We start from the raw sequence: 24,386 nt of genomic DNA, 5'->3' as shown, positions 1-24,386 counted from the left end.
CTGCCTATGTTTTCCTCTAAGAGTTTTATAGTGTCTGGCCTTACATTTAGGTCTTTAATCCATTTTGAGTTTATTTTTGTGTAAGGTGTTAGGGAGTGTTCTAATTTCATTCTTTTACATGTAGCTGTTCAGTTTTCCCAGCACCACTTATTGAAGAGGCTGTCTTTTCTCCATTGTATATTCTTGCCTCCTTTATAAAAAATAAGGTGACCATATATGCGTGGGTTTATCTCTGGGCTTTCTATTCTGTTCCATTGATCTATATTTCTGTTTTTGTGCCAGTACCATACTATCTTGATTACTGTAGCTTTGTAGTATAGCCTGAAGTCTGGGAGCCTGATTCCTCCAGCTCCGTTTTTCTTTCTCAATATTGCTTTGGCTCTTCAGGGTCTTTTGTATTTCCATACAAATTGTGAAATTTTTTGTTATAGTTCTGTGAAAGATGCCATTGGTAGTTTGATAGGGATTGCATTGAATCTGTAGATTGCTTTGGGTAGTATAGTCATTTTCACAATGTTGATTCTCCCAATCTAAGAACAGGGTACATCTCTCCATCTGTGTCACCTTAATTTCTTTCATCAGTCTCTTATAGTTTTCTGCATACAGGTCTTCTGTCTCCTTAGGTAGGTTTATTCCTAGGTATTTTATTCTTTTTGTTGTAATGGTAAATGGGAGTGTTTCCTTAATTTATCTTTCAGATTTTTCATCATTAGTGTATAGGAATGCAAGAGATTTCTGTGCATTAATTTTGTACTGCTACTTTACCAAATTCATTGATTAGCTCTAGTAGTTTTCTGGTAGCATCTTTAGGATTCTCTATGTATAGTATCATGTCATCTGCAGACAGTGACAGCTTTACTTCTTCTTTCCTGATGTGGATTCATTTTATTTCTTTTTCTTCTCTGATTGCTGTGGCTGAAACTTCCAAAACAATGTTGAATAATAGTGGTGAGGGCTTCCCTGGTGGCGCAGTGGTTGAGAGTCCGCCTGCCGATGCAGGGGACACGGGTTTGTACCCCAGTCCAGGAAGATCCCACATGCCGCGGAGCGGCTGGGCCCGTGAGCCATGGCTGCTGAGCCTGCGCGTCCGGAGCCTGTGCTCTGCAACGGGAGAGGCCACAACAGTGAGAGGCCCGCGTATCGCAAAAAAGAAAAAAAAAAATAGTGGTGAGAGTGGACAACCTTATCTTTTTCCTGATCTTAGTGAAAATGGTTTCAGTTTTTCACCATTGAGGATAATGTTGGCCGTGGGTTTGTCATATATGGCCTTTATTATGTTGAGGTAAGTTCCGTTTATGCCTACTTTCTGGAGGGTGTTTATCATAAATGGATGTTGTATTTTGTCACATCTACTATGTCACAACTTTCTGCATCTATTGATATGATCATGTGGTTTTTCTCCTTCAGTTTGTTAATATGGTGTATCACATTGATTGATTTGTGTATATTGAAGAATCCTTGCATTCCTGGAATAAACCCCTCTTGATCATGGTGTATGATCCTTTTAATGTGCTGTTGGATTCTGTTTGCTAGTATTTTGTTGAGGATTTTTGCATCTGTGTACATCAGTGATACTCACCTGTAGTTTTCTTTCTTGTGACATCTTTGTTTGGTTTTGGTATCAGGGTGATGGTGGCCTTGTATAATGAGTTAGGGAGTGTTCCTCCCTCTGCTATATTTTGGAAGAGTTTGAGAAGGATAGGTGTTAGCTCTTCTCTGAATGTTTGACAGATTGCTCCTGTGAAGCCATCTGGTCCTGGACTTTTGTTTGTTGGAAGATTTTAAATCACAGTCTCAATTTCAGTGCTTGTGATTGGTTTGTTTATATTTTCTATTTCTTCCTGGTTCCGTCTCGGAAGGTTGTGCTTTTCTAAGAATTTGTCCATTTCTTCCAGGTTGTCCATTTTATTGGCATATAGTTGCTTGTAGTAATCTCTCATGATCCCTGTATTTCTGCCGTGTCAGTTGTTACTTCTCCTTTTTCACTTCTAGTTCTATTGATTTGAGTGTTCTCCTTTTTTTTCTTGATGTCTGGCTAATGGTTTATCAATTTTGTTTATCTTCTTAAAGAACCAGCTTTCAGTTTTATTGATCATTGCTGTTGTTTCATTCATTTCTTTTTCATTTATTTCTGATCTGATCTTTATGATTTCTTTCCTTCCACTAACTTTGGGGTTTTTTTGTTCTTCTTTCTCTGATTGCTTTAGGTGTAAGGTTAGGTTGTTTATTTGAGATGTTTCTTGTTTCTTGAGGTAGAATTGTATTGCTCTAAACTTCCCCCTTAGAACTGCTTTTGCTGCATCCAGTAGGTTTTGGGTCATCGTGTTTTCATTGTCATTTGTTTCTAGGCATTTTTTGAGTCCCTCTTTGATTTCTTCAGTGATCTCTTGGTTATTTAGTAGTGTATTGTTTAGCTTCCATGTGTTTGTATTTTTTACGGTTTTTTTCCTGTAATTGATATCTAGTCTCATAGCATTGTGGTCGGAAAACATACTTGGTACGATTTCAATTTTTTAAAATTTACCAGTGCTTTATTTGTGACCCAGTAGATGATCTATCCTGGAGAATGTTCCAGGAGCACTTGAGAAGAAAGTGTATTCTGTTGTTTTTGGATGGAATGTCCTATAAATATCAATTAAGTCCATCTTGTTTAATGTATCATTTAAAGCTTGTGTTTCTTTATAGCAAAGCTATACAGGCAAAATCACGCAAAGAAGCATACACACACAGACTCACAGAAAGAGAAAATGGAAAAAATATATATATATTAAAAATAAAACAAGGAAGAGAGCAACCGAAGCAATAAACAAATCTACCAATGATGGTAAACTCTAAATACTAAACTAAGATAAACATAAAACCAGAAATAAATTAGATGCAGAAAGCAAACCCCCAAGTCTACAGTTGCTTCTGAAGTCCACCGCCTGAATTTTGGGATGATTCATTGTCTATTCAGGTATTCCACAGATGCAGGGTACATCAAGTTGATTGTGGAGATTTACCCCGCCACTCCTGAGGCTGCTGGGAGAGATTTCCCTTTCTCTTCTTTGTTCGCACAGCTCCTGGGGTTCAGCTTTGGATTTGGCCCCGCCTCTGCATGTGGGTCACCCGAGGGCATCTGTTCTTCACTCAGACAGGACGGGGTTAAAGGAGCAGCTGATTCGGGGGCTCTGGCTCACTCAGGCCGGGGGGAGGGAGGGGTATGGAATGCGGGGCGAGCCTGCGGGGGCAGAGGCCAGCGTAACGTTGCACCAGCCGAGGTGCGCCGTGCGTTCTCCCGGGTAAGTTGTCCCTGGATCACGGGACCCTGGCAGTGGCAGGCTGCACAGGCTCCCTGGAAGGTGGGTGTGGATAGTGACCTGTGCTTGCACACAGGCTTCTTGGTGGCGGCAGCAGCAGCCTTAGCGTCTCATGCCTGTCTCTGGGGTCCGCGCTGATAGCTGCGGCTCGCACCCTTCTCGAGCTCATTTAGGTGGTGCTCTGAATCCCCTCTCCTCGTGCACCCAAAACAGTGGTCTCTTGCCTCTTAGGCAGGTCCAGAATTTTTCCCAGACTCCCTCCCAGCTAGCTGTGGCACACTAGCCCCCTTCAGTCTGTGTTCGCGCAGCCAACCCCAGTCCTCTCCCTGGGGTCTGACCTCTGAAGCCCGAGCCTCAGCTCCCAGCCTACACCCGCCCTGATGGGTGAGCAGACAAGCCTCGGGCTGGTGAGTGCCGGTCGGCCCTGATCCTCTGTGCGGGAATCTCTCCACTTTGCCCTCCGCACCCCTGTTGCTGTGCTCTCCTCCGTGGCTCTGCAGCTTCCCCCCTGTCACCCCCCGTGTCCACCAGTGAGGGGCTTCCTAGTGTGTGGAAACTTTTCCTCCTTCACAGCTCCCTCCCAGAGGTGCAGGTCCCGTCCCTATTCTTTTGTCTGTTTTTTCTTTTATCTTTGGCCCTACCCAGGTACGTGGGGAGTTTATTGTCTTTTGGGAAGTCTGAGGTCTTCTGCCAGCATTTAGTAGGTGTTCTGTAGGAGTTGTTCCACATGTAGATGTATTTCTGATGTATTTGTCAGGAGGAAGGTGATGTCCACGTCTCACTCCTCTGCCATCTTGAAGTAGGCTCCCTATTTCAAGTATTTTTATATCACAGGATTGATGACAAATCAACAGTGGCTTGCTTCAGTTTATACATTCGCTACCTTTAATCCCAGTAATCCCAGTCTCTTTCCGTCATACACTTTCCCATAGGTTTAGAGCCTTTTCAGGTTTATCAGTGTTTCATGCCTCTTTCTCTGGAAACGGGTTAGTACATTTCCTAGGTAGTCTCCGCTGTTTGAGGTTGGCATTAGTTATGGCAGAGCTCTTTTATTTATGTTTGAATTCTTCATTTACCTTCAAAATTCAGAAGGATGCACAGTGAAAAATCTAGTTCTTCTCCCAGGAGACTACTGGTGTTACGGCAGGCTTGAATCTCCAGAGGCATTTATCACCTATACAAGCAGACACTCATTTTCTTTTCTTTCTTTCTTTTTTTTAATTGAAGTATAGTTAATTTACCATGTTGTGTTAGTTTCAAGTGTACAGCAAAGTGATTCAGTTATATGTATTTCAGATTCTTTTCCATGATAGGTTATTATAAGATATTGAGTATATATAGTTCACTGTGCTATACCGTAGACGCTCATTTTCATAAATGGTAGCATATACTATAAATGTTAGGAATGTGCCTTATTATAGATTCTTAATCTGGGATCTGTGTCCTAAGGACGTCTGTGAACCCCATGAAATTGTTTGCAAAATTTTGTGTAAACATGCATTTGGAAGGGAGGAAGTTATCAGTTTCTTAGGGCAACTTGTGGTTCAGTAGTTGTCAAGAACCATGTGTTATGGCGATTTGACAAGCTTCTGAGCTTTTGTTCCACCGTCCCCTCCAGCCCCCTTCTCCTCCATCTCTAATGCCTGGCCACCTTGCCTTCTTTGTGGTCTGCCTGGGACTCCTTAAGTTACCTCTCCAGGCAGCTGCCATCAGTCTTCTTGGCTCCTGTACTTTGAAACATCAGTTCTTGTCTCTTCTTCAGTGGTGCTTTGGCTATCAAAAATGAAGTTTCTGGATTCTAATTATTTGTCTTTTGCCTCAGCTTGATGATGATGGGCAAGTTGGTACCTCAGCTTCCGTCTGCTGTTTTCTCCCATGGAAGTGCGGGAAAAAAAGCAGCTCACAGGGTTCTTTCATTTAAGGAAAAACATGCAGTTTTTTTCATCTATAATAAAAAGCATTTTGTTTGAATTAAGAAGATAGTAAAGCAGTGTTATAGGAAATAGAGACAAATCACCCCAAATTCTATCAGCAGCAGTTAGATTCTTGGGATAATGACTAAATAGACAAAATCAGTTATTTTCCATTGGTCCTCTATCAGTAAGCACAAGTATTGGGTTACTCTATACCTCAGGGTTGTTCAATGAGGATTAAACAAGATAATGCGGAATGTTTAGCATGGGCCTGTAAGCTACTTAACGAATGTTAGCTGTGGTAATCTCGAGTGCTATTTAATTTCTGCTACTACAGACATTTCTCGTACTGTTAGTCCAAGTGCTGAAGATTACGTCTCTCTCAGCACTTTTCAAATTTTGGGTGCTAAGTGCTTTTCTTGATCAACGTTTTGAATAGTTCTTTCCCTTTCAGTTTTGTGTTGTGTAACAGCTTGCCTGCTTCTAAGAGGAGAAGAGTGTTGACCCTGGTTGGCTAGAGCCAGTCAAGTTCATTTCCCCAGAAGGAAGAAGCAGTGTTGCCTGTAGGGAAGAAGGGTTGGGTTTTAATTTTCTGTTTTGTGGATGAGAATCAAGGCCAGTTGGAGCTTATTCTGAAGTATCTTAGCTGTAGCCTATGTAACAGTACAATAAGATCTTACCAGAACTATCCCACCTGAAAGAATACCATGTAATCTGATCCCTGCTCTCATTGGAGTTTCATATATTTGTACAGCCTAGTGGTTTTTGTCTCTTCCAGAGCAGCTCAGTCTCTCCTGGTAACTCTTCAAAGGTCCCTGTGGCCTGAAGTATTTGAGAGCTACAGATTTCGCCCTTTGTCAGCCACAGCCACTATTTCTGTGTGCAGTAATCTAGTCTCTCCTTGCCCTGCTGTGATTTGGTTTTCCCCCCACCATGCCCTTGAAGGTGCTCTGGCTCAAGTTAGCAGTGACGCCAAGTGGTAACCCAATTCCAGACACCCCCGCCAACCTCCAGTTTTTTATCGAGACCTAGAGATTCTGCTCTTTCAAAATCTCTCTTCTCGAAACTTCATTACAATTGCTATTGTTCTTTGTTCAACTCTGAGAGAGTGCTTTGTTCAACTCTGGAATATTAAGATAACAGTCTTTCTGCCTTCATTTTCCTTCCCTCTGATTCTTTCTCTGTATGCTCTCAGATGTTTTTGAGATATAATGTCATTTTTTCCCCCTGGCTCAGTATTACTGCCAGATACTTCAGTGATTCCTCATTAGGGCTGGACAAATTTAAATGCCTTAGCCTGGGTTACAGTCCCATTTGTGATTTGACTTTTAGTCTTCTCTTACTGAACCCCTTCTGGGATGCTAAGTCCCAACCCTGAGGAAGTGTTCGGGTCTCCTAACAGGCCACCTGAGTCCTGCCTGCTCATGCCTTGGCTCAACTGCCTCCTCCAGCGGAAGCTCCGTCTCCTCCTTGTGCCCTGGTGATTCATCCTCTGGAGAAGTTACACCTGACATCACCTTTCATCATCCCTTTTTTGTGCTGTCACCCTATTCCATGTTTATATGTCTCTGTACTTGGTGTCGGCTCCTCGAGGGGAGGGACATCTGTGTTTTTCTTCCTCGTCAGTGCCTGACACAAAGCAGGTGTACAGTGAATAATGAGGAAAAGAACCCGAGCGTCTCCTTTTGTGGATCAGTGGATTGTGGAATGTAGCATTACTTTCTCTCTGGCTTTCTGTTGTTTTGGAGCATGTCTAGTTTTGTCAGATTCAAACAGAGTCAAGGACATGATTGCTTATTTGCTTCCCTTTGTATCACTGTTCCAAATATCATGCACTTGATTATTCTCCGCCTTCTTTCATATCTGCTTTCAGAGAAACTTAGCTCTCTCCTAAGTCCCGTGACAATAAAAGTAGCTCTGCTGTGTGTCCCCAACCATACTGCCCTGTTCCAGCCTAATCCCCAGCATTGCCTAGCTACTCTACGCAGCCTAGATAACTGCATTGATGGGCACTGTGGGAATTATATATTTATTTCCCACAGATTTCTTTTTTTTTTTTTTTTTGCGGTACGCGGGCCTCTCACCGCTGTGGCCTCTCCCGTTGCGGAGCACAGGCTCCGGACGCGCAGGCTCAGCGGCCATGGCTCACGGGCCCAGCCGCTCCGCGGCATGTGGGATCCTCCCGGACCGGGGCACGAACCCGTGTCCCCTGCATCGGCAGGCGGACCCTCAACCACTGCGCCACCAGGGAAGCCCATTCCCACAGATTTCTTGAGCTCTCATTGTACGTGAAGCTATATGTTGGTTTCATGTGAAATACAGAAATGAATGTCACAGTCGTTCTACATTCAGTGGAGCTTTTGAAAGTTGGGGTGGTGGCATGGTTGCAGCAGAGAGGGATTAATTACATGCGCAGGTGGGACAGTGGGATGATCGAGCACTGGGCCAAGTACAAAAGTAGCTAGCTTTGAGGGTTTACATTGTTGTGGGATTTAATCTTGTTTCAGTAGTTTGGGAGTCTACCTGGTGCAAAGAAAAGATGGGAATTAAAATTCCATTTGTCGTGGTAGACACCAGAACCTTGCATGGGTCTGGGAGTGGAGAGCAAGCTGCTAGATCACCTGCCATTGGGCATTCTAAAGGGAAGAGGCAGTTTTGAGTCTCAGCTACTTAACAGCCATTGCTTCCTAGGTGGAGCTCTGGCACATCATTTGACCAGACCAGTGATTCTTCCTGTTGGGTCATTGTGCCCCTAATGTGATGAACGCTTTGAGTCAGTTTCTGTATACGTAGAGTTGTTCTGGGAGGCTCTGCTGGGATGGCCTTCCCCATTAGGTAGCCTTCTGCTGGCTGTGCTCTGTGTGGACACCTGCACAGGATTCTCTCCTGGAGTGCCCTGTTGCCCTCGGCAGGAGTGATGCGGTTACTCGCTTTCCTGAATCTTCTAATCGCCTCTCTTCATAGCTCGTATCTTGTCCGTTTATTGAATTTGCCTGACTCTGGATGGAACACAACTTGAGAAGACTGGAATATTAAAGAAGCTAGGTTACCTTTCTCTAGGATAAGGTGTATGTCCTTTTCAGGACCTCCAGTGTAGCTTTCTCTTATTGCCCAGTGACTGACCAGCTGTAAAACATGAGGTCCTGAGACAAGGGTGCTCCTTCCTCAAGCCTTAAAAGCTTTTAGTAATTCTGCCTAGTCGGTAGAAGTTGGAGGTTTCCCCACAGGGGTTAGCTATTTCCTTGTGAACTGACCCTTGATAAATGAATTTTTACCGAAGTCTTGGCTTCCTTTAGGAGTACTTTGTTTTGTCAGAGCTTTACATTTAGGAAAGCAATGTTTTGCTGAATTTTAGGTATTAGTGTATTACTCAAAACTGAAGCCTAGACATTAGATCTATAGCTGAGGATGTTTTTAGAGTAAGCGGCTCAGTAAGGTGATAAAAATGTGTGAGGCTGTGTTAATTGGTTTAGTGCTGTTTCTGTGATGTGGCTGGTAGTTGGGCTCATTATCAGTCATCATACTCTTTGGTCACAGTATCTGTTCTCATTATTATGAATGAGGAGAGGGGTAGAAATGGGAGATTAAAATGTGGTGAACTTCATATTGCCATTGAGTGATTGGTTCTTTTGCTTGTTGGCACTTTGAAGAGAGCGCATTAGATGAATGAGGATAAGCTTGTTTTTGTGTCTTCAAGAGCACTTACTCAGGATTAGTTCTTCCTAGAACTATCCACAGTTGTCGTTGTCTAACAGTACTGGTTTTGTGAATACCAGCCCAGTGGGTTGGTAGACTGCCACATTTAAACTGGCTTCTGGTTTCTGGGAAGTCATGGATGTTTTTCTTCTAGAAAAGCTTCTTGGCTAACCCCATGGAATAATCTTCATGGACTGAAAAGGTTGGCAGGCGCTTCCTTTTCAGGTCACTGATACACTGTTTTGCCTTTACTATGTGTAGTCCATGTTCTGTGGCTCCAATTGGTGATAGACATATACCACTCTGCCCTTTTATACGCTGCATTGTTCCTGCACACGAACTTCTGCAGATCATGTACTCCTTGAGCTCTTACCCTCTCCTTCCTCATTTCCGTTCTAAGGGAACTTGGGGCACTGAGCTAGGTCCAGACTGTAAATTCAAGTGCTAGTGACCACTGACTATGACGGTGCTGCTTCAGAGGAGACATCTCCCTTTGTCTGTACCATCCCAAAGTGATGGGGTAAAACCATCCCTTTGCACAGTATCTTTTTATATATATATATTTTTTTATTTTTTATTTTTATTTTTGGCTGCTTTGGGTCTTCCTTGCTGCGCGCAGGCTTTCTCTAGTTGTGGAGAGCGGGGGCTACTCTTCATTGTGGTGCGCGGGCTTCTCATTGCCGTGGCTTCTCTCATTGAGGAGCACGGGCTATAGGTGCGTGGGCTTCAGTAGTTGCAGCTCGCAGGCTCTAGAGCGCAGGCTCAGCAGTTGTGGCGCACAGGCTTAGTTGCTCCGCGGCACATGGGATCTTCCCGGAACAGGGATCAAACCCGTGTCCCCTGCATTGGTAGGCGGATTCTTAACCACTGCACCACCAGGGAAGTCCCTGCACAGTATCTTGAGATCACATGCAGACTCTGTACCCATTGTGGATGTGTGGCTCACTCCTTGTATCTGGGTCTTTAATGAGGGACAGGGAAGAACCACCATTGCCAAGCTGATCCCTTACCAGCTAAACAGTAGACAGTAGACAGCAGACAGCTAGAGAGTAGACAGTGATGGGGGTGATGGAGGGGTGGGCATGGGGGGAACTCCTAGTGCTGGTGTCTGGGAAACCATGTTGCCTGTTTTTAGGGCTCGTGCTAGTTAAACCAACTGTTCGACCTGCCTTTTTTAGGAGACCGCTAAGCGTATGATCCATGTTGTGTATGTTTCATTTTTATATTCTCCTCAAGGCCTAGTGCATGGCCAGGCTATTGAAGGAGTGAAGTTGCTTGGATGTTGATTGTGCCGTGTGAGAACTGCCTAGTTCTTGAACACATTTATTTTATCTTTCAGCCCTGGGCATTTCCTGCTCGAGAGTTCCTTCGGAAGAAGCTGATTGGGAAGGAAGTCTGCTTCACGATAGAAAACAAGACTCCCCAGGGGCGAGAGTATGGCATGATCTACCTTGGAAAAGGTGAGTACCAAGGGGGAAAGGTACTCATTTTTCTCCAAGTCTGAAGTTCCTCCAAAGACTGGTTTTCATCTGGCGGAGGTCGCTCTGGGAGTGTTGGCTGTAGGTCTCATTGGAAGTGCACAGAGCTCGTGGCATGTAGGTGCCCTGGTACTCCTGCTCCTAGTTTACTCCTGTGCCCGATTTCCTGGCTTGGTTTAGGTGTGCGTGTAAGCGTAGAATTATTTTCCCCTGTATTTAGGCTGTCAGCCTGTGGAACTCATTGGCTCTGTGCTTCTAGGTCAGAGTGCTAATTGAATTCCTATAGATTTCCTATTGCATCTTCTATTTGCTTTATCTGTCTTGTGGCTTTTCTTCTCCTCCTGGGGGCTCTCTTTAGGAAAGGACGATTTGTTTAGGGCTTGTGGTTTTCTGTAAGCCACATGACTTGGAATGGAATGGAAAGAACACAGGCTTTAGAGTGGTGTAGGTGTGGCTCTTCTACCATGTACTCTTACTTAACCCGTAACTGAACCTTTCTAAGCCCTAGTTTCATTTGTAAGTTATACAGAGAGTTTAAAGAGATGGTATGTGTAAAGCATCTCGCTCCAGCACAGAGAATGCACTCAATAAATATGTGTGTGTGCCTGTTGTTTAGCTGGGCCAGATAGCTTATAGGATATTAGGTGTTCTGGTCTTTTTTGCATTAGGTAGAGGGAGAGTGAGATTGCACAATGGAGTTTGAACAGAAATAGGACATTGAAAGAATGGTAGAATGTTTTCCATAAAGCAGTCAGATGAACAGGAACACTTATATTCATCTGGATTATTTGGGAGCAGACACCTTTTAAAGTGTCCTGTGATTCTTGATAAACTAGCCTTCTAACTGAGCTGCTTTAGATAATCTATTTGCCTTGGGTGACTAGTAAGCTGGAAGTAAGCAAGCAGGGTATATGATAAGGCTAACAATATCCTTGTAGGATTCTGATTTTAAGTGTAGAGGTCTTAGACAAGTGAGTTGTGGATGACCTTGGAGCCTTCTGGTCCAATTTACCCAGTAGAGAAACAGCCCTTTTAGCAAAAGGCTATCTGCATCCTGATTGGGAAATTATAGAAATAATATGGAATCTTTTCAAAAAGAGAAGTAAATAAATTTGCCTTTTACCCATAATTCAAATAATATAGTAGGTAATAAAACACTTGAGCATTATTATTGGAGGACTACTGGCTAGAAAGAATGTAAAACAAATAGAAGTATACTGTCTTCAAAATGCAATTGTTCGAGAATTTCATTACCCAAAATAATACAATTCTGTAAGAGCTGGTCAATCTTCTGTTACCGGACAAGAGACCTCACTGGACTATAGAACATTTTTTTGGTACAGATATCTCTATGGAGAGACCGCCTGTAAGTGTTAATTTAAATAGCCTTAGTCTCCAACTATAAAAAAGTCTATTTAAGGTAAGAGGAGCTGACATTTAAAATTTAAAGTTGTTTTTGGAAAGTTTGTTTTTCAAACTGACGCAAATTACAGAGTGGATGTAATTTAGCATGTTAACGTACTAGTGTGTTTAATAGAATCTGGCGCATAGGAGGTGATTGATAAATAATTACCGAAAGGGGCTTCCCTGGTGGCGCAGTGGTTGAGAGTCCGCCTGCTGATGCAGGGGACACGGGTTCGTGCCCCGGTCTGGGAAGATCCCACGTGCCGCGGAGCGGCTGGGCCCGTGAGCCATGGCTGCTGAGCCTGCGCGTCTGGAGTCTGTGCTCCGCAGCGGGAGAAGCCACAAAAGTGAGAGGCCCGTGTACCGCACAAAAAAAAAAAAAAAAAAATTACCGAAAGAATGATTGAAATCATCTACATCTTTCAGTTTTAAAGGCTTAAATGGCTTAAAGTTTAATATTTTCACTCAGATACTTTAACCAATTCTCACTATCAACTGTAATGAAACAGTGCCTTAGCTAATTAATTAGTGTTTATATATTTAGCCTATTTTATGGCTAGTCTCTTTTTTGTCTTTTGTTTTTGTTTAGAAAAAAGATTTTCTTTTGCTATATGTAGATAGATAAAGAATTTATTTAACTATAGTTGATTTACAATATTGTGTTTCAGGTGTGTAGCTTCAGATTCTTTTCCACTATAGGTTATTATAAGATACTGAATATGGTTCCATGTGCTATACAGTAAATCCCTGTTGTTTATGTGGCTACTCCTTTTTTTTGCGGTACGCGGGCCTCTCACTGTTGCGGCCTCTCCGGCCACAACACAGGCTCCAGACGCACAGGCTCAGCGGCCGTGGCTCACAGGCCCAGCCGCTCTGCGGCATGTGGGATCTTCGCGGACCGGGGCACGAACCCGTGTCCCCCGCATCAGCAGGCGGACTCTCAACCACTGCGTCACCAGGGAAGCCCTGTGGCTACTCTTTTTATGATGGAGGAGAATGACAGAATTTGAGAGTTTGTGGTTAACCCAGAACTTATTAAAAAAAAGAGAGAGAGATGATTGATTAGTCTTCAACTTTTGGAGAAAATATAGTCACCCACCTGCTCTGAGTACCAGCCCCAATTGTGACTTGATCACAATCATACCTTGGTTAGTAATAAGCAAGCATCAGATCTTTTCCCTACACATTCCCTGTTTTCAGTATTCTATCCACCACATTTTGTTACCTTCTTTGGGAGTTTGGCCCAGAGAATTGTATTTTTTCTCCCTTTTGAAGGAGCAATGAACTCATTTAGAAGTGGGCCAGCCAGCAGCCCTTTCAGAGTGCTCTGTGCCAAGGAGCTGTCCAAGAGCTGTTGCGTTTGCTGTTGACTGGAGAGTTTATGGCCGTTCGCCTTGTTTGTACCAGGCCGTCGTTCTTTCTACCCCCGACCTCTTGGCACCTTACTGCGCAACTTTCCCCATCATTGTGGAGTCTTTCCTTTTGACTTTCCACTCTGTGCGATTATTCCTGTTGCTTCGAAAGAACCAATGTAATATTTACTGATGTCAGGTAGCTGTGTGTGTCTGTGTCGGGCCTCAGCAGTAACCTCAGTGGAAAGGTTCTTGTGATCCACGCTCAGCTTCAGAACCTGAACGTTCTTTGCGTGAACAGCATTCATCTCAACTTTTTTTTTTTTTTGGCAGTAGGAACAGGGGCTTATGTGCTTCAGAAATTTGGACAGGGCTAATGGCAAGGCATTTAGGTTGAGTTTGGGGGTGGTATGTAAACTTGTTGTTGCTTGCGGAAGTCTATGTATAGTGTACTGAATACATAAACCTTAGAGAATTTTATTCTATGCTGACGCTACCTATCAGCTAGACTGCTGTGTTTCAGTTTATCTAGGAGCTTGTTCTCTGCTGTATTAAAGATTTTTATGTGGTGATTCCCTCATAGCTGTCTTCTTTTATCATTTTGGCTGACAAGCAGGGGTTTAAGAGAATACAGAGCGCCTAAAAGCTTTTTCAGTAGCGTGGAAATGCAATTAATGTTTCAAGTGCTCAGGGGGCGCCTAATCAGCTTGTGTTTTATGTTTCACTTCATTTTTCTTGCCTGCTCTGAAGGCTGCCGTGTGAGATTGGAAATCGAGATGCTGTCCCCTGCATCTCTGAGACTAGGAGAAACTGTTTGTCAAATGGTGTGGCTTACTTGTCTTGGTGGCCTCTTGGAGCAGAGAACAGGACATTGTGAGAGGAACTGGACTTGCCAGTGTGAAACATCGTAGGCAGTCCTAGGTGAATCTGTCTGACTGTCCAGGTGGGGGGGCTGCCTTTTGAATCTGTTGTGTGAATTCCTGCCGTGTGCTTGGCACTGTGCTTGGCGATTTACACACATTTAATTCTCACAAGAGCCCATCTCGGCAGGTACTCTTCCCATTTTATAGATGAGTACGTGTATCAAGATGCTGAAAGACCTATTAAGCGGCAGAATTTGCATTTGGTGCCAGGCCTCTCCTCCTTAGGTCAGTGTTAGTTATCCTTTCCTGGGCTGCTGCATGTGTCTTGCTTCCCTGTCAGTCTCCTGGAGTTCCTGAGATTGCCTTTGGCTGAGGAGATACACTAGAAAATTAGTCCAGAGAAGATTTATAGACCTCTGGCTCCTAGAGACTAGACGTTTTGGGGGAGAAGAGGTTTTTTGGAAAACCCAACCCTACCTTGCTGCCTTGTCCCGTTCTCTGGCAACATCATTCCTTGAAGAGCTACGGGTGAAAGTGGTCCCATGAGAGCTCTCTTGCTATTGGAGATGGATTTAAACACAAAATTCACACCTCTTTTTTCCTCCTCAGATACCAATGGGGAAAACATTGCAGAATCTCTGGTTGCAGAGGGATTGGCCACCCGGAGAGAAGGCATGAGAGCGAACAAGTAAGTGTCCATTACTCTTCTCACTATCTGACTTCCTCTCACACCACAGTGAGAACTGGGGGAGTCGACTCTACACTGGCTTTGCTGCATTTTCATTCCTGCCCCCGACATAAAATAGGTAATATCTGGTGTTCTCATGGCTTCTAGGATATTCCTGCCCAGGTGTACGTGTGTATTTTTCTGAGCGAGGAGGTTACTCAGCATTCATTAATGGCATTTGATGTATGTAATTCAAAAACAGGCTTGGAGACGAAGCAGTGCTGTTCTTATACTCATAAGAATCAGTAGACTTATGCCTTACACCGTAGATATTGAGTTCCAGAGTATTTATCCATCCATCCCCAAATATTTATTGAGCATTTACTATATGCCAGGCTGTGTTCTCGACACTGTGAATATAGCAGTGAACAAAGACACTTAGCTCCTGCTAACAATTTAACGGGGAGACAGACAACAAACCAAACAACAAGTAGATGTACGATATTATATGAGGTACAAGGAATAAGTAAATGTAAAATAAAGCAGAGTGAATAAATCAAATTCCAAGCAAAATCTGCTCCTTGGAATCTAGCAAAACTGACAGGGGCTCAGTGGTTATGTTTTAAGGTCAGGGAAAATTTATCTCTCTCCAAAGCCTTTTAGGGCTGTTTCGGTTTATGGATCTGTATATACTTAAGTAATAGGTAAAATGTATTTGTTGTTAATGTCAGTGTGAATTTGTTAGAAATGATTTTTAGGTATGTAAGGTTTATAGTGCATATATCATATGTTAAGTTCACTCAGTAGGATGGGTTGCAGCTGGCTTTAATTAACACTTTAGTCTCAGAAAAGTGTAAGCTACATCAGTAATTTGGAGGCTAAAGATACTGGGTTTTTTTGGCTGTTGTTGTTTGTTTTTTTAGTTTTATTTATTTATTTCTTGAATTTTTGAATTTTATTTTATTTATTTCTTTATACAGCAGGTTCTTACTTGTTATCCATCTTAAACACATCAGTGAATACATGTCAATCCCAATTGCCCGGTTCACGCCCCCCCCCGCCCCCTGCCGCCCAAAACTTTCCCCCCTTGGTGTCCATACGTTTGTTCTCTACATCTGTGTCTCAGTTTCTGCCCTGCAAACCGGTTCATCTGTACCATTTTTCTAGATTCCACATATATGCGTTAATATACTATATTTGTTTTTCTCTTTCTGACTTACTTCACTCTGTATGACAGTCTCTAGATTCATCCACATCTCTACAAACGACCCAATTTCGTTGCTTTTTATGGCTGAGTAATATTCCATTGTACATATGTACCAGATCTTCTTTATCCATTCGTCTGTCGATGGACATTTAGGTTGCTTCCATGACTTGGCTATTGTAAATAGTGCTGAAACGAACAGTGGGGTGCATGTGTCTTTTTGAATTATGGTTTTCTCTGGGTATATGCCCAGTAGTGGGATTGCTGGGTCATATGGTAATTCTATTTTTAGTTTTTTAAGGAACCTCCATATTCTTCTCCATAGTGGGTGTATCAATTTATGTTCCCCCCAGCAGTGCAAGAGGGTTCCCTTTTCTCCACACCCTCTCCAGCATTTGTTGTTTGTAGATTTTCTGATGATGCCCATTCTAACTGGTATGAGGTGATACCTCATAGTAGTTTTGATTTGCATTTCTCTAATAATTAGTGATGTTGAGCAGCTTTTCATGTGCTTCTTGGCCATCTGTATGTCTTTGGAGAAATGTCCATTTAGGTCTTCTGCCCATTTTTGGATTGGGTTGTTTGTTTTTTTGATATTGAGCTGCATGAGCTGCTTGTATATTTTGGAGATTAATCCTTTGTCCATTGCTTCATTTGCAAAAATGTTCTCCCATTCTGAGGTTGTCTTTTCATCTTATTTGTAGTTTCCTTTGCTTTGCAAAAGCTTTTAAGTTTCAGTAGGTCCCATTTGTTTATTTTTGCTTTTATTTCCATTACTGTATGAAGTGGATCAAAAAAGATCTTGCTGTGATTTATGTCAAAGAGTGTTCTTCCTATGTTTTCCTCTAAGAGTTTTATAGTGTCCGGTCTTACATTTAGGTTTCTAATCCATTTTGAGTTTATTTTTGTGCAAGTGTTCTAATTTCATTCTTTTACATGTAGCTGTCCAGTTTCCCAAGCACCACTTATTTAAGAGACTGTGTTTTCTCCATTGTATGTCCTTGCCTCCTCGGTCATAGATCAGTTGACCATAGGTGTGTGGGTTTATCTGTGGGCTTTCTATCCTGTTCCATTGATCTATATTTCTGGTTTTGTGCCAGTACCATATTGTCTTGATTACTGTAGCTTTGTAGTATACTCTGAAGTCAGGGAATCTGATTCCTCCAGCTCTGTTTTTTTCCCTCAAGACTGCTTTGGCTATTTGGGGTCTTTTGTGTCTCCATACAAATTTTAAGATTTTTTGTTCTAGTTCTGTAAAAAATGCCATTGGTAATTTGATAGGGATTGCACTGAATCTGTAGATTGTTTTGGGTAGTGTAGTCATTTTCACAGTATTGGTTCTTGCAGTCCAAGTACATGGTATATCTCTCCATCTGTTTGTATCATCTTTAATTTCTTTCATCAGTGTCTTACAGTTTTCTCCATACAGGTCTTTTGTCTCCCTAGGTAGGTTTATTCCTGGGTATTTTATTCTTTTTGTTGCAGTGGTAAATGGGAGTGTTTCCTTAATTTCTCTTTCAGATTTTTCATCATTAGTGTATAGGAATGCAAGAGATTTCTGTGCATTAATTTTGTATCCTGCAATTTTACCAAATTCATTGATTCGCTCCAGTAGTTTTCTGGTGGCATCTTTAGGATTCTCTATGTATAGTATCAGGTCATCTGCAGACAGTGACAGTTTTACTTCTTCTTTTCCAATTTGTATTCCTTTTATTTCTTTTTCTTCTCTGATTGCTGTGGCTAGGACTTCCAAAACTATGTTGAATAATAGTGGTGAGAGTGGACATCCTTGTCTTGTTCCTGATCTTAGTGGAAATGCTTTCCGTTTTTCACCATTGCGAATGATGTTTGCTGTGGGTTTGTCGTATATGGCCTTTATTATGTTGAGTTAGGTTCCCTATATGCCCACTTCTGGAGATTTTTTTTATCATAAACGGGTGTTGAATTGTGTCAAAAGCTTTTTCTGCATCTGTTGAAATGATCATATGGTTTTTATTCTTCAGTTTGTTAATATGGTGTATCACGTTGATTCATTTGCGTATATTGAAGAATCCTTGCATCCCTGGGATATATCCCACTTGATCATAGTGTATGATTCTTTTTTTTTTTTTTTTTTTTTTGCGGTATGCGTGCCTCTCACTGTTGTGGCCTCTCCCATTGTGGAGCACAGGCTCCAGACGCGCAGGCTCAGCGGCCATGGCTCACAGGCCCAGCCACTCTGCGGCATGTGGGATCCTCCCGGACCGGGGCATGAACCCGTGTCCCCTGCATCGGCAGGCGGACTCTCAACCACTACGCCACCAGGGAAGCCCTGTATGATTCTTTTAATGTGTTGTTGGATTCTGTTTGCTAGTAATTTGTTGAGGATTTTTGCATCTATATTCATCAGTGATGTTGGTCTGTAATTTTCTTGTTTTTTAGTATCTTTGTCTGGCTTTGGTATCAGGGTGATGGTGGCCTCATAGAATGAGTTTGGGAGTGTTTCTTCCTCTGCAATATTTTGAAAGAGTTTGAGAAGGTTGTGTGTTAGCTCTTCTCTAAATATTTGACCTGTGAAGCCATCACCTGTGAAGAATTCACCTGTGAAGCCATCTGGTTCTGGACTTTTGTTTGTTGGAAGATTTTTTTTTTTTTTTTTTTGTGGTACGCGGGCCTCTCACTGTGGTGGCCTCTCCCGTTGTGGAGCACAGGCTCCGGACGCGCAGGCTCAGTGGCCATGGCTCACGGGCCCAACCGCTCCGCGACATGTGGGGTCTTCCCGGACCGGGGCACGAACCTGTGTCTCCTGCGTGGGCAGGCGGACTCTCAACCACTGTGCCACCAGGGAAGCCCCTGTTGGAAGATTTTTAATCACAGTTTCAATTTCATTGCTTGTGATTGGTGTGTTCACATTTTCTATTTCTTCCTGGTTCAGTCTTGGAAGGTTATAACTTTCTAAGAATTTGTCCATTTCTTCCAGGTTCTCCATTTTATTGGCATAGAGTTGCTTGTAGTAGTCTCTTAGGATGCTTTGTATTTATGCGGTGTCTGTTTTAACTTCTTTTTCATTTCTAATTTTATTGATTTGAGTCCGACCTCTTTTTCTTGATGAGTCTGGCTAATGGTTTATCAATTTTGTTTATCTTCTCAAAGAACCAGCTTTTAATTTTTTTCATCTTTGCCCTTATTTTCTTTGTTTCTATTTCATTTATTTCTGCTCTGATCTTTGTGATTTCTTTCTTTCTGCTAACTTTGGCTTTTGTTTGTTTTTCTTTCTCTAGTTCCTTTAGGTGTAAGGTTAGATTGTTTATTTGAGATTTTTCTTGTTTCTTGAGGTAGGCTTATATTCCTATAAACTTACCTCTTAGAACTGCTTTTGCTGCATCCCATAGGTTTTGGATCATCGTGTTTTCATTGTCTTTTGTCGCTAGGTATTTTTTTATTTCCTCTTTGATTTCTTCAATGATCTCTTGGTTATTTTGTAACTTATTGTTTAGCCTCCATGTGTTTGTGTTTTGTACGTTTTTTCCCCCTGTAATTGATTTCTAATCTCATAGCGTTGTGGTCAGAAAAGATGCTTGATATGATTTCAATTTTCTGAAATTTACTGATGCTTGATTTGTGACCCAAGATGTGATGTATCCTGGAGAATGTTCCATGCGAACTTGAGAAGAAAGTGTAATCTGTTGTTTTTGGATGGAATGTCCTATAAATATCAATTAAATGTATCTCGTCTATTGTGTCTTTTAAAGCTGTGTTTCCTTATTAATTTTCTGTTTGGATCATGTCGATTTCCTCTTTTATGGCTGTTAGCAGTTGCCTTATGTATTGAGGTGCTCCTATGTTGGGTGCATATATATTTATAATTGTTATATCTTCTTGGATTGATCCCTTGATCATTATGTAGTTTCCTTCCTTGTCTCTTGTAACATTCTTTATTTTAAAGTCTATTTTATCTGGTATGAGTATTGCTACTCCAGCTTTCTTTTGATTTCCATTTGCATGGAATATCTTTTTCCATTCCCTCACTTTCAGTCTGTATGTGTCCCTAGGTCTGAAGTCGTTCTCTTGTAGATAGCGGATGTATGGGTCTTGTTTTTGTATGCATTCAGCAAGCCTGTGTCTTTTGGTTGGAGCATTTAATCCATTCACCTTTAAGGTAATTATTGATATGTATATTCCTATTACCATTTTCTTAATTGTTCTGAGTTTGTTTTTGTAGGTCCTTTTCTTCTCTTTGGTTTCCCACTTAGAGAAGTTCCTTTGGCATTTGTTGTAGAGCTCTTTTGGTGCTGCTGAATTCTCTTAGCTTTTGCTTGTCTGAAAAGCTTTTGATTTCTCCATTGAATCTGAATGAGATCCTTGCCAGGTAGAGTAATCTTGGTTGTAGATTCTTCCCTTTCATCCCTTTAAATATGTCCTGCCACTCCCTTCTCGCTTGTAGAGTTTCTGCTGAGAAATCAGCTGTTAACCTTATGGGAGTTCCCTTGTATGTTATTTGTTGTTTTTCCCTTGCTGCTGTCGATAATTTTTCTTTGTCTTTAATTTTTGCCAATTTGATTACTGTGTGTCTTGGCATGTTTCTCCTTGGGTTTATCCTATATGGGACTCTCTGCGCTTCCCAGACTTGGGTGCCTATTTCCTTTCCCATGTTAGGAAGCTTTCGACTGTAATCACTTCAGGTGTTTTCTTGGGTCCTTTCTCTCTCTCTTCTCCTTCTGGGACCCCTATAATGCAAATGTTGTTGCATTTAATATTGTCCCAGAGGTCTCTTAGGCTGTCATTTCTTTTCATTCTTTTTTCTTTATTCTGTTCCATAGCAGTGAATTCCACCATTATGTCTTCCAGGTCACTTATCTGTTCTTCTGCCTCAGTTATTCTGCTATTGATTCCCTTCTAGTGTATTTTTCATTTCAGTTATTGTATTGTTCATCTCTGTTTGTTTGTTCTTTAATTCTTCTAGGTCTTTGTTAAGCATTTCTTGCATCTTCTTGATCTTTGCCTCCATTCTTTTTCTGAGGTCCTGGATCATCTTCACTGTCATTATTCTGAATTCTTTTTCTGGAAGGTTGCCTATCTCCACTTCATTTAGTTGTTTTTCTGGGGTTTTATCTTGTTCCTTCATGTGGTATGTAGCCCTCTGCCTTTTCATCTTGTGTGTTTTTCTGTAAATGTGGTTTTTTTCCCACAGGCTGCAGGATTGTAGTTCTTGCTTCTGTTGTCTGTCCTCTAGTGGATGAGGCTATCTCAGAGGCTTGTGCAAGTTTACTTATGGGAGGGACTGGTGGTGGGTAGAGCTGGTTGTTGCTCTGGTGGGCAGAGCTCAGTAAAACTTTAATCTGCTTGTCTGCTGTTGGGTGGGGCTGGGTTCCCTCCCTGTTGGTTGTTTGGCCTGAGGTGACCCAACACTGGAGCTTACCCAGGCTCTTTGGTGGGGTTAATGGCGGACTCTGGAAGGGTTCACGCCAAGGAGTACTTCCCAGAACTTCTGCTGCCAGTGTCCTTGTCCTCACGGTGAGACATAGCCACCCCTCCGCCTCTGCAGGAGACCCTCCAACACTAGCAGGTAGGTCTGGTTTAGTCTCCTACGTGGTCACTGCTCCTTCCCCTGGGTCCCGATGTGCACACTACTTAGTGTGTACCCTCCATGAATGGAGTTTGTTTCCCCCAGTCCTCTTGACATCCTGCAATCAAATCTTGCTAGCCTTCAAAGTCTGATTCTCTAGGAATTCCTCCTCCCGTTGCCAGACCCCAGGTTGGGAAGCCTGACATGGGGCTCAGAACCTTCACTCCAGTGGGTGGACTTCTGTGGTATAAGTGTTCTCCAGTTTGTGAGTCACCCACCCAGCAGTTATGGGACTTGATTTTATTGTGATTGTGCCCCTCCTACCATCTCATTGTGGCTTCTCCTTTGTTTTTGGATGTGGGGTATCTTTTTTGGTGAGTTCCAGCGTCTTCCTGTCGATGATTGTTCAGCAGTTAGTTGTGCTTTCGGTGCTCTCCCAAGACAGAGTGAGAATATGTCTTTCTACTCTGCCATCTTGAACCAATCCTGGCTTTTTTAAAAATTTTTTTAGTTTTTTACTGTACCACGCGGCTTGTGGGATCTTAGTTCCTGACCAGGGATTGAACCTGGGACCATGGCAGTGAAGAGTCCTAACCACTGGACTGCCAGGGAACTCCCCAAAGATGCTGTTTAAATCATTAAATCCTTGTTGTATTATGACTGTAGCTGTAGAAGAAGCTTTAGATAAATCTTTGCATGAACTGTACCAATGATGGGGAGGAAGAAAGGCCAAAACGTACAGTTTGCCTCCTTCCTGCCTTCGTAGGCTTTGTGGTCAAGTCATTCACCATATACTTCTTTGGTCCTTTATGATTCCAAAGAGTCGTTGGCTAGAGCTTATAATTGGGGTGTGAGCATGTGGGAATTTGTTGAATTCTGACATTTGTCTTAGGTCCTGATTTTGGAAGCACGCCAAAGTTGTGTCTTAAGGACAGTTGCTGGCATGATTACTGTTGCAGTGTTTTTTGGAATCCAGTTTGCAACCAGAATGAAGAATTTTTAAAAAACCCAAAGCAGTATTGTATCATCTCAACAAAGATATCTCCCCTGGAGTCCCAATCCTTTTTTCTCCAAAGTTGTCTTGATTTAAAGCCTTCGTTTCTCAGTTTCAATGTTTGCTTCTATCTCAAGCTACATTTTTTTTTCCCCTGTGGAATTCTGGCAGTAATTTTGGATCTCTGAAGCTGATGATTGTATTTTTTTGTGGGGAGGAGGGAAAGAGCAGTACTGAGGATTTCTGGCTTGAGAAATTGTAGGTTAGGAGTCCCTGTTGAAAATCCCTACTGATCAAGGTGGGAGCTTCAGTTTCTGCAGAAGGCTGTTGATGGAACGAGGCGCTGACATCGTGGAAAGGCTTTCCAGGTTCACTTCAGCTCGGATACGTATGAGAGAGAGAAGAGCAGAGCCATTTCTGGGTTTGGTTGTTCTGGGTGTTTTTTTGTTTTTGTTTTCCGGTCTGTCTACTGACTTTCTGGCTGCTCTTGTATGTAGTTTGGTTTCCTGTCTAATGAAGGAGTCTTCATCTTCAGACTGCTTTGCTTAGCTGGCCTTATTGAATGTGTAAGTAGTTTTGGGGTGACATTGTCTGTAATGGTATTTGTTCTGCATTCCCCAGCTCTGTTCTGCAGACAACAGGGAGTAAGGGTGGTTCTTAGTCACTTTCCCTGCGCTGTGTCCTGCCGAGCTCTGCCCGGATTCTAGTTCCTGAATCTGGGGTGGTTAAATGAAGCTCTCCCTCCTGGAGCGGCTCCCTTCCGAGCCACCAGCTTGTTCTCTTGTAATCACTGATGGTGGCAGTACCGAGACGCGTGTTCTTTGGATACTCTCATTAAATGCTGTTATGATTGAATCTTTTGTTTGAGGGAATAAGTCTGAAATCCAGAAGTTGCACTCATGATGGGTTTCTGTTTATAGGCCTGGGTCTGAAGCCACAGATGTGAAACAAACTCTTTGGTCTTTTCAAGGGGAGAAGTTGCTGAAGAAACCCAGAATCAAAGATGAGCCTGATATTTCTGTTGTGAATTCACTAACCACATGTGTTTATTATTTCTCACGTCCCAGTCCTGAGCAGAACCGGCTTTCGGAGTGTGAGGAGCAAGCAAAAGCAGCTAAGAAAGGAATGTGGAGTGAGGGGAATGGTTCACATACTCTCCGGGACCTCAAGTATACCATTGAGAACCCAAGGCACTTTGTGGACTCGCACCACCAGAAGCCTGTTAATGGTGAGACTGTCGGGAAAAGACGGATGTGACTCAGGGTGATTTCTCTCTATCTGCTCTTGAGCTCCTTGAGGTTAATAAAAGCAATTCTGCTTTAGTGCCCAAGGGAAATTGTTAAGGGTAAAACAACACCCGGTATTTTGGAAGGGAGCTTGAATCCAGTTCATATAGGTTGCATCAGATGTATTTTGCTGAGGTTATTCTTTTGCGGCTACAAGCTAGTAAATTGCTGGTAATTTTGCACATGGGGGATCTTCCTATTTTCTCTAAAAGATGGCTACCTAAATACTGTCCCCAAAACGTCAAGGTAGACATGTGTATTCTGTATATAGCGAAACACATATGCGTGTGCCCATGTGCGTGCATGCATACACACACACACACACACACACACACACACACATTCTGTATAGTTCTTGGTCCTACTTTGAGATCATATTAACTTACAGACTCAGTAAAATAAAATTATTACCAATCCTGAATTGTTGTTATTTTTTTGCCAGGCACTCAGTACACAGATAAGCTTTGTTATCTGTAAGCTAGGTAGCTTAGGTGTAAGCCATGAGGTCCCAGAAGGTTCAAAAGACGTAGACGTTGGTCTGAACCAAATCCCCCAGGAATAGTTTGGGCAGGAGTCTGTTGTGTGAACACTCGTGATGTGCCGGTGCTTTGTCACCTCTTGGAGGGAGGCTTTCTTGGGGTTTGGGGGAGAGGAACTGCATTCTGGGCAGTTTGTTTGGGCATTG

General features: G+C 42.6%; 1 protein-coding gene across 1 annotated transcript in view; it reads left to right on the top strand.

The window, feature by feature from the left end:
• Positions 1 to 24,386, top strand: part of SND1 (staphylococcal nuclease and tudor domain containing 1) — a 419,293-nt gene that overhangs the window by 30,859 nt on the left and 364,048 nt on the right. Inside the window, exons 3-5 of the mRNA XM_082661749.1 lie at positions 10,248 to 10,368; positions 14,615 to 14,693; positions 23,483 to 23,643. Of these exons, the coding sequence (XP_082517875.1) occupies positions 10,248 to 10,368; positions 14,615 to 14,693; positions 23,483 to 23,643 (361 nt within the window). The remainder of the gene's footprint in view (positions 1 to 10,247; positions 10,369 to 14,614; positions 14,694 to 23,482; positions 23,644 to 24,386) is intronic.

Source organism: Grampus griseus (assembly GCF_964374135.1).
Source record: "Grampus griseus genome assembly, chromosome: 9".
NCBI classification, from domain to species: Eukaryota; Metazoa; Chordata; class Mammalia; order Artiodactyla; family Delphinidae; genus Grampus; species Grampus griseus.
Note: the sequence above shows the minus strand (reverse complement) of the source record. Positions and strands in the feature narration are given on the sequence as shown.